The sequence below is a fragment of the Lytechinus pictus genome, chromosome 10 (genome assembly GCF_037042905.1).
Source record: "Lytechinus pictus isolate F3 Inbred chromosome 10, Lp3.0, whole genome shotgun sequence".
In the NCBI taxonomy this organism is placed as follows: domain Eukaryota; kingdom Metazoa; phylum Echinodermata; class Echinoidea; order Temnopleuroida; family Toxopneustidae; genus Lytechinus; species Lytechinus pictus.
In genome coordinates this window covers 23,049,221-23,060,316 of record NC_087254.1, presented here as the reverse complement: position 1 = coordinate 23,060,316, position 11,096 = coordinate 23,049,221, and the positions used below count along the sequence as shown (strand labels likewise).

The window sequence follows — 11,096 nt, the reverse complement described above, 5'->3', positions numbered from 1 at the left end:
GCAGAAAAATCAAAGAATAAGATCAACAAAAGTTTGAGTTAAATAGGACTAGCAATAGAAGAGTTATGAGCATTTGAATGTCGAGATCACTAATGCTATGGAGATCCTCCCATTGGCAATGCGACCAAGATCTATGATGTCACAGATTAACAACTCTCCCCTTTCGGACACTGAAAATATACCCCAAAACATCTCTTTTTGCTCATTCTAATATGACAAATGATTCATCAATGATATAATGTTGTGAAACCTCTGTACTTGTCCTCTCATAAAGAGAACACCTCACCTTGTGATAGACTCTATAAAAGTGAGAATATAAGTGAAATAAGTACTAAAGTAATGAGGGAGTTGTACGTGTGTGACATCACAGATCTTGGTTGCATTGCCAATGGGAGGATCTACATGGCATTAGTGATCTCAATATTCAATGCTCATAACTTTCTTATTATTCATTCAATCTTCCTCAAACTTTCAACAATATGTTTTTTTGATTTTTCTCTTTGATATGGATTCAGCTGGTTTCAAGGGTTTCATTCTCCTTTAAGGAATCAGATCTACATTTTAGTGCAGCAACAGTGATTTTGTTAGTAACAATAAAAACTCTTGAATATTGGATTCTTTGCTTGTAGACTATAATACATCATTTATTTGCAGTGTATGAAATAGTTAAATTAAAATGTGAATTTAATGAAATATCTGCACTTAAATGGCAACAGGAATATGTGTATATCATTGTTGTCACAAAAGTGGCTGTGACCAGCATCCAGTGTTAAATAAAGCTCAAGTACTGACTACCACTGATTTATCCAATGAAACTGAAAATTACTGGGATTTAATACCAACTGATAATCTAATCCATACCAGCAGATTCAGTTTTACAAAAATTCTTTAAAGTGTTATAGTACAATGTATTCAATTTCTCCAACTAGAAAATGTCTCGTTACATGCTCATGCACACGTGTGCAAGATTTTGTGAGACGAGGAGATCCCTTAATAAATACAAGATCCTATCCTTAGTGATAGCAAAATCTCTGTTCAAGTTGGTTTCTCACCTGGCATTGGAAATATGGATTCCTGTTCTTTGGAACCCATTTATCTCTGAATAATGAACAAATTGCAATGAAATCTACAGACAATTGTTTATTTGTTGGACAAACTTTATCAATCTAAGTTTCCCCAAAAAAAATTGAAATCTTTGGAATATTAAATAAGAGGTCCGGTCGATATTGCATAATTTGCAATGTATTCTGGTCACATGGAGTATGAATATGCTCTGAAAGATACAGAAACTGAAATTTAAAGTACTCAAACTCATGTTTCTTTAACAGGAAAATTTTGCTTGGAATGTTATCTTTTAATGATCATATAATTGTAAACAAGAATAAAGATTGTTGAATCAGAAGAAAGTGTTGACTGAATGTGAATGAAGTTATATATTGACAAGAACTGTAGATTTTTTTTTTCTTCATGAAAATTGTAAAAAAAAAGTAATGCTGAAAGCAGCATTTGAAGAATGCTATTTAATGGCAGTGGCTATATGTGTACAATGTTTTAAAGAGAAGAATAAAATATATAAATCTGTTACATTTGTACAGAAATAAATTGGAAATAAAAATGAATGAAATTGAATATAGACTTGTTAATGTCATTTGATTGCGTACTTTCGATCCATGAACTTTTTTCTTCTTTTTATCTCCCCTTTCCTCTTTTTTCCATATTCCTTTATTCATGTTATTATTTTACTCTTCTTTATTTCCATTCTTTCTTTTCACCGTTCATCCTTTGTCCTATTTTCCTTTGTATTCCTACCTGAACTCTAAATATCAATTTCCCCAGTATCAAGTATGAAGAGACTGCTTAAAGGAGAGCAAAACCCTTAGAGCAAGTTAGCTTGAGCAAGTGCAGAAAAGAATTAGACGAATAAAAGTTTGAGAAGAATTGGACGAGAAATAGAATCGAGAGCATTAGATTGTCGAGACCACTAATGTGATGGTGATTCTCCCAGTGGCAAGGTGAACAAGACCTGTAATGCCACACTTGCACAACTCTTCCCTTTGGACACTGAAAATATACCTCAAAACATCATTTTTTACGACTTCTACTGATACGAAAAAAAATTATCCATGATATAATATTGTCAAACCTCCATTACCCGCTCTCTCTTACCTGGGGCTTGTAACACAACAGAACATGTTTTTAGGATTGATTGCATTGACTACAATGTATAATTAATTGTGAAAATCAAGAGTACAATTACAATGTAATCGCTATAAACCTCTGTGTTGCGAGCCCCTGATCTTGTAATAGACAAGATGAGGAAATTTATGTGAAAAGGTAACGGGGAAGTTGTACGAGTGTGACATCACAGATCTTGGTCGCATTGCCAATGGGAGGATCTACAAAGCATCAGTATTCTCAACATTCAAACGCTCAAGATTTCATTAATTTAATCTTAAAACTCTCATTTATTTGTTTCTTTGATTTTTCTCTTTTATAAGAATTAAATTGGGATTCATTCTCCGGTCTCCTACTGTAAATTAATGGAAAGCCTTTGAAAGTATTAAAGATGCAATTTACTAGTTTTCATTGGTAATGTCAATACTCAATAAATCATTAGAGCAGAATAGATCATCATAGTTCATAATTTTTATTAAAAATTTGCATATTTATAGTTTTTACATTTGCATCCCATAAATTAATCAAATAGTACTAGTAAATCATGGTGTAAAATACATCATATGACACAAATTCTCTTCCATACATTAATTTCAACACTGAATAAAAACAACCGTTTCATCCAACCCTGTTTTTTCAGTTAAATACCTCCCCTTATTGAATTGTCAATCTATCCCCCCCCCCCCCATCAACTGCAAAGTTTCAAAAAATAAGAAGTGAGTCTGTTAGAAACAGGAAGTCTATGCTCTTGATAATATGAACAAAATTAACATCATAACAGACACCCATTACACACCAGTTAATTGGATAAATTTCCATAACAATTGCACATCGATCAATATGTCCTGGTTATTTTTCTTCAATAACGATGATCTGGGGTAATGGTGGTACTAATTTGGCAAATAAAATGTCCTTGTCTGAGACCACCATCAATCTTCTGCCTTTTCTCCTTTCTTTGCTCGCCCAGCCATGATCCAGAAATAGAGATTAGGGAACAAAGCCCTGATGTAGATTGCTGCTCCATGTGTGAATGGCCCCAGTACTACATCACTTTGTTGCTTAGCGACCGCATCAACAATCTTGTCCGCCACATAAATCGTCGACATGCCATTGGCTGTAGTGGAATCCATCTCTGCAAATGGAGAAATAAAACACCAAAATATATAGCATGGGTCTGCACAGTATGACAATATTGTAATATTGTGATATAATACAACTTCAATGAATAGATGATATCGGAAAAATAAAGTTTTCATGTTCATTTACAAGGGCCTGAGTTAAAGTCATAAACCCAAGCATTATTTCCATTGTCTAATCAACCACATGAGGGCCACAGGGAAAGTGTCATAATATTGTCCCTATTTAACCAATTTTCCCCCCAATCCTTTGCATACTGTATGTGTTTAGATTGGGGAGTTACTGGCCACCAGGATCATCAGGATGTTAATGAAATGTGTAGCTTGTCTACTTGTAAAATAAGAAGTCGTGCCTTTGTGTGGGACTCTAATGGCCGAGACATAATTTTAAACAAAATCCAAAAATGACCACCAAAGTGTTCGTATGTATAGATAGATAATATTCCAAATGATTCTCGTAGAAATGTGCAATTGCGTAGAAATGGACAAAATAAGCATAACATACCAGGCACAGGTTTGGGTCTTTTTCCAAGCAAAAAATACTGTCCCTCATATTATGTGCTAATCTGCATTGGTAATCTTCAATGTGATCATTTTTCAGCTACAATTTCATGATTTCATAGAGTTAAGTTAATGCAAATGAACTAGATCAAGATCTACAATTACATGGTAACAAACTTGAATTTAAAGACTCTCTCATCAAATCATTCTTTGCTGCTGCAACATCCGGGGGGGGGGGGGGCAGTCAAATATATTGCTGTACACACACGTGACCCCCAAAAAACGTGTTTAAAGGGGTGCTTTTTCAGTTTTGGACGCGGTCCGCGCGTGGACTCGTTAAGGGAATCAAAAACACAGATTTTCAAGAAAAAGGGTGGTTTTGAAAGACTGGTCAATTGTCAATCGCGGGGTCAAACGTATTTAGGGTATGTTTTTTCCCCAAAGCATTTTTTAAAGACTAGCCAAACGTGTTTAGGGCCCGGGGGGGCCACTTACATTGACGAGTGGATACCATGCGCGACCAAAAAAACACGTAAAAAGGATGTCTTTTTCACGATAGGGCACGTTACGTACGTAACGTGATAAGGGTGTCAAAAACACCAAAATAATGAAAAAAGGGTATCTATTTCGCTAGGAAAAGTATGTGTTTAGGGTCGAATTCGCGGGGATGATAATACAAAATTAAAATGTTTTATAAAGGATGTCCTTATTGCCCCCAACACTTCGTGTTTAGAGTCCGATTTGCGCGAGGTGTAGAAGGTGGGGTCGTACTAAACCAAATAAGGTAAAGCCGACGACCGAAGGACCCGTAACAATAAAACATTCCTGCACTTGTTTAGGGGTTCATTTCAGGGAACATTGGCCAAGAGTATTGTTTTGTTACCAATACTTGTTAAGGGTAGGGTTTCACACGCCAATACTTGTTAAGGGGCGCATTTTCAGAATATGGAAATTACGTGTTTAGGGTGCTTTTCGAGACCCCATGGTCGCGCATGGTATCCACTCGTGAATGGAAGTGGCCCCCCCCCCCCCCCCCCCCCGGGTTTAGGGTATGTTTTTTTTACCCAAGCTTTTTCCCCCGAGGTCATATTTTGGCGACAACTTGTTTATGGGCCAAAATGTGTAAATAAAGCCAGCGAAAAACTTGTTTAGGGGGTTATTTTGCACACAGAGAAAAACTTGTTTAGGGGGTGTTTGGAAATTCCTTGGTCACACATGTGTACAGCAATTTATTTGACTGCCCCCCCCCCCCCCTGGGTGCCACATGTACTAGCTTTTGATGACCCAAGAGAATGAATTCACTTACTTGCATGAATAGATCCATCTCCATGAAGAGCACTTAGAGAAAGGTTGGTATTGATATAGCTGGGACTAAGAACTGTGACGCTGATGTTGTGTTCAGCAACCTCAGCTCTTAGAGAGTCAAAGAAAGCTTGCATGGCATGCTTTGAGGCAGAATCTAGAAATGAAAATGAAGACAGGTTGTTATAAACATGATGAATGATGATGGTGGTAGTAATGAATAATTATTGTAATAGGGTAATGATGGTGGTGGTAGAAGTTATGGTGATGACTAATTATTATAATAGAGTAGTGATGGTGGTGGTGGTGGTTATATTAATGAATAAATAATCATTACAATGTGGTAGTGATGATGGATGTGGTGTTGTTAATGATTCATGCTCATAATATGGTAGAAGTGGTATTGATGTTGTTGATGATGATGATTGAGATGATTGAAATGAAGACGATGATGACAGTAATATTATTGGTAGTAATGATGACATTGGTGGTAGTGGTGATGGCGGTAATGATTATTATGTTAAGGATGATCATGATGGAGATTATCATGACAATGATAATGGCTGTAGTGGTGGTGGTGGTGATGATGATAATGGTTTTAATGTTGGTGGTGATGATAAATGCAGTAGTGGTGTTGGTGGTGGTTATGGCAATGATGATGATGATCATTGATGGTAATGCTGATGATGGTGATGTGATGATGATCATGATGATGACATAATGACAATGATGATGGTGATGACGATGATGAGCTGTTCTACTAACATTGCATCTTTACATAAGATGCATTCTGGCATTTATAAGATGAATGGAATATCATTTTAATACTCACAAGCACTTCTGAATGGAATAGCTATCCTTCCTTGAACACTGCTGACTGCAAGAATGTGACCCTTTCTTCTTGAGATCATACTTGGTAAAATGGCTAGTGAAAAAGAAAAAAAAGACACTAACAAGTTACCACTCTGCACCTGAAGCCATGGTATCTGGCTAAGCAAGTGTAAAAGGGGAAGTTCTCCCTGATAATAAGTTGGATTTAATATAAATATATAATTATTTTGTTTGACTAAAAACTATTAAAACATAAGAGGATTATTAACATTTCAAGTCTTTATCATGTGATTTCAACATTTCAACACAAGCGGCTTCTACATGTCATATATAATGAAAATTCTATAGATTCACATTTTTAATGATTTATGATTATTTCTTCTCCTAGAAGCATGTATGAAATGATGTGCCTGTATGACATTGTAAGCATCGACAAAAATCTTGATTCCTGAGCAGTTTTCAGGACTTTACACTGCACGACATAAATAGGGGAGTTACTTGCAGGTGATGTCACAAACTGAACCTATGATGATAACCAATAACTTTGATTGAAACCAACTTCACATCAGGGTGAACCTCTCCTTCAAGTGCAGTGTGCGATATCATCAGCTCAGGCATCTGCATATCACCCACTTTGTGTAGATAACATTTTAGTAATAAGGAAAGCATTAAAAACTTTTACATTTTATGTCACACTGTGATGAAATCCTCAGTTTAAGGCTTTATAAAATCAATTTGTTTCAATAACCCTGCTACTTGGGTGGACTTGGACATCACTGCCTTCCTTCTGAACCTGGTTCACAAGTCACCGACTGCATATTTAAGCCTTCTGATAAAACAAGATCTCATCTATCCTCACTTCAGACAATCCGCAAATACTTACCAGAAGTGAGGACGAGCGAACCAAAATGGTTGACATTCATGATCTTCTGATGGACGGAGAGAACGGTATCAACCACACTCCCTCTGACACTCATGCCCCCATTGTTGATAAGGATGTCTACATGGCCGTGGAGTGCGAGTGCTTCCTTGGCTCGGTCTGGTAGTTCGTCCAATTTCTCAAGGTCCAGGGGTATCACGTGGGGTGTGTGGGCTGGGATTCCTTGAGCCTGATTACCATTCATGAAAGAAAACGATTATGATTAAAATGCAGTGTTGTGGCTAGACTAATTGGAGATTATGCGAGCAAATCATAACTCTGGGATAGTTTCAAATCTGATTTCTTGGTTTCTGTTACCCATAAGAATAGATAATCATAATGATAATACACATGGCATTTGTAATGCACCATTGGTGTATTATATAATGACTTGATATGACATTTGGGTTCTTACAGCTCCACACACTCTTGTAGCTTTTTCAAGAATGCAGCTCTTGATTGAATCACAATACAAAATGATAATGTGTCACATTAAGTAGTCGAACCATGTTTTACATTGTTTGTAACAAAAAAAACTTGAATATATCAGAGTTCAAATTTTATGATAAAATACAACAGAAATTTGAGAATGGGCGACATCATCGTTTTCATTGCGCCATCTTGTTATATAACTGTTTCATGAAATTGAGCATAACAGCTAAAGCTTTCTTTTGTACAAAAATTAAAGGAATTCTCAGTGTTATGCTCGTTTGATTTTCTCTTTTTTCTCAAATCAAATTATTGTTTGTCTCAACTTTGCCTTTATTAGCTTCATACCAATTTTAAAGCCATCAATTCTTTCTTGACCCTCTCCAGCTCAGATGCCCTTCTTGCGCACAAAATCACCTTGCAGCCAAGACGGTAGAAAACTCTGGCACATTCTGAAGAGCAAGAATATATAGAAAACATCAAGATTAAACAAATGTTTGAGGAGGTTCATGGAGCTGGTCTAATAGTATTAAATCAATCACAAATCCATATCTCATATTCATATATAGTAACTAAGTATTAGTTAACTTATAGACCTAGTTGAATAATGACCTTATACTACACAGTAGTAGGCCTATACTGTCGATCTCTGAATTCAGAAGAAGGATAAGGTGAAGAAGATAATGTAATTATGTGAATATGTTATCTAGTACACATATACTATAAATCATAAACATAACTCATATTCACAAAAACATTAATGCAGTGATTCTCGCACCCAATATAGAATGACCACCTCTCTTTAAGTACAACAGATTCTTATCTTTCTTGAATAGATTTCTCCCTTAAAATACGTCCTTTAAGACCACCTGCTCATAAAGATCACTTTGCTTGTCTCCCTTGGGCAGTCTTTCAATACAAGTTTCACTGTACTACCAATATTGCCTCTACAATACACAATTATAATTCAAAAAGAATAAAGAGAAAAATAAGGGTATAAATTATTAATATTCAGTTGCTACCAAAACAAATCTAACTCTTCTGCTTTGCCATAGAAAAGCTTCAATTTGATTAATTGATTAGCAGATTACTTATAATAACTCAATACATTCTCACCCTCTCCAACTCCAGAACTTGCCCCTGTGATGAGTACCACCTTGTCTTTAAGCCCCACCCTCCTCTGATGTGATGTAAGCTTCTTGTAAAGCCACAGTAGCCCAAGGCTCCCAAAGATGGCTGCTGTAGCTACGGTCAATGAATTGACTGGTGTGAGTGACATTTTATGAAGTATATGTAATGTAGTCTCGCTGAAAGAGAGAGGGGAATATGAATCAATAATTCATTTTATTCAGTTTATTTATTTCCAGTAAAACAATCATACCCATACTGCAGCTAAAAAGCTGAAATGTATGTATTTACAAAGGTATAACAACTGCACATATAGCATAAAACAATAATGTAATAATGATAAAACTAATGGTACAACAAGACAAATCTAGTATATACAAAATGAAATTATAATGAAATTTTTTCATTTAATTTTACATTTTAAACACAGATGAATGGTCAAGGGGCTCACAAGTGTTTTGCCATAGGTTATGTGAAAGAAATGAATGTTGAATTGAATGAATGTTGAAAATTGAATGAATGTTGAAAAAGTCCAACATTTGCATTTATGCAGCAAAAAATATGCACAAAAACGTCAAGGCTTGGAACTCGGTAGCTTCCCAAATCATTTGCAGAAGTTTTTCATTCACTAATCATAAAAAATATCATACTTCAAATTCAATTCCGTAATAAATATTACCAGAAAGAGTTCTAGACTAAAAATGAGACTTTAAGTTATAGTTTTCTTAATTTTGGTTATAGATTTATAAGAGCCAGAGGGGCAATCCATGACCAAGTTAACAAGTTAGATCTCACAGCAAAGTATATACCTAGATCTAGTTTGGCTTGGATCTATAGGAGCTAATCCGAATTTAAGATGGTTTAATAAACTAATATTTTTCTATACAGAACTTGGAATTTTTTATGCCTATTAAACTCAAATTTATTGTGTGAGGTTAATAGACCCCCTCCACCATTCCTCCTCTCCAAACTCGTACTCCAATCCTAGTACTTTGTAATAGTAGCAATTATGTCAAAACATATTAGGCGACAATAGCACATAGATAGATACAGGGTGTTGCATTTGTAGAAAGTCAGCACCCACTCTGACAAATGCACATAATGATGACAAAGCTTGTCGGTGACGGTGGGGTGGATCTAGAGATTTTATCTTTATTCTTTTACTTTTAGTTATGAATGCTATGAACTTTTTTGAGTGAAATTTAACTAGTTATTTAGGTCTAGATTTCAGTCTGATAACTGTTTGACTGATTTCACAAATTACTAACAAAAATAGACTAAGGATTAAGGAGTAAGCCTAAGCAGGCAAGGTAAAAACAAATTATTAAAATGAAATGGTGCTTGGATTGGAAGTCTGACTACTCTGGCAGCTTTATTCCACCTAATTGAGGTCCCAATGCAATGCCCCCTAAAGTCAAAAGTGCTCTCCAACTCAACTGCAGATGAAATTCACAAAGACACATTGACAAACGATACAACTGACAATATTACAATTAACAGTAGATCTACATCACAGTACACGAATATACACGAATGGGACCGTTTAAATAAATTGAATTGACAGTCGGCGAAAATAAGCTTTTCTTTCCCATTTCACAGAAAATAAACACATAAGTCTGGCTCTATTTAAATATCCTTAATCTTACCTGAAATCAGAATTCGAGTAAAGTCAGAAAAAGGTCAAAACTCCAAGCAAAAACCAAAATAAGAACTTCAGAAAAGAAGAAAAGCACACTCCGGCCAGCGCCTGAAAGATAAATGTGGGCGTGGTCACGCGGGATGAAGAAATTGGGCGCGGCGCAGCGGGAAGAACAAGTATTGTGAGGGTCAAATTCGGTCAAATTTCCAATCTTCAATTTTGTTTTCTCTTGTTTTATTTTCCCTGACATTCCCCCATTGTAAATTATGTCCCCATGCACCCACTCATTTTCCCCATTTCCTTTCCCCTCAAATTCTTCATCTCCTCAAGTCGATATTACTTCATCCTCGTTGCTCCATATATTTACCTTAATTCTATCTCTTTCTTCTTGTCTTACAGTTTCTATCTCTCATGCACTCCCTGCTCTTTCTCCAAACCTCGTTTACACCCCCGTGCCCTCACTCACTCTTTCACCCGTCTACATCTTCCTCTTCTTCTCTTCCCCTCTCACATTTCATCCTCTCGTCCCCTCTCCTCAATCTTCCTCCACTTTTTCCTCCTCCCCGCTCCCTCTCACCTTCTCTAAATTTTCGGCTCTCCTCCTCACATTTCCTCTGGCCTCCCCTCACTTTTCCTCCTCTCCTCCCTTTCACTTTTCCTCCACATTCCATCCCCTCACACTCACTCCCCCGCCCTCAGACCTGTCTTACCCTCCATCTTTCTCTACTCCCTCTAGAGCTCTTTTTCTCCTCTCCTCCCCCTCTCTTTTCCTCCACTTTCTCCTCTATGGCCCTCCCACATTCCCCTTCACCCTCTTCACCTCCCTCTTACTCCACTTTCTCCCCTCCCTCTCACTTCTCCTTCATTTTGTCCTTCCCTCCCTCTCACATTTTCTTTCCTCCCATTCATTCTCCCTCCTCCCCCTCGCACTTTTCCTCCCCCTCTCACTTTTCCTCCACCCTCTCCTCCTTTGCTATCTCCACTTGTCTTCCCTCACTATCAATCCTAACTCATTCTTCTAATGTTTTATAACTGT

At 36.7% G+C, this 11,096-nt stretch overlaps 1 protein-coding gene across 1 annotated transcript; it reads right to left on the bottom strand.

Moving 5' to 3' along the window:
• Positions 1 to 1,938: 1,938 nt before the first annotated feature.
• Positions 1,939 to 10,304, bottom strand: LOC135155687 (dehydrogenase/reductase SDR family protein 7-like). Its single transcript, XM_064105599.1, has 7 exons — positions 10,068 to 10,304; positions 8,410 to 8,600; positions 7,642 to 7,745; positions 6,829 to 7,054; positions 5,947 to 6,039; positions 5,119 to 5,271; positions 1,939 to 3,307 (listed from the first exon to the last, which is right to left on the bottom strand). The coding sequence occupies exons 2-7, from the start codon at positions 8,570 to 8,572 to the stop codon at positions 3,105 to 3,107; spliced, it is 942 nt and encodes a 313-aa protein (XP_063961669.1). The 5' UTR covers positions 8,573 to 8,600; positions 10,068 to 10,304; the 3' UTR covers positions 1,939 to 3,104.
• Positions 10,305 to 11,096: the final 792 nt, after the last annotated feature.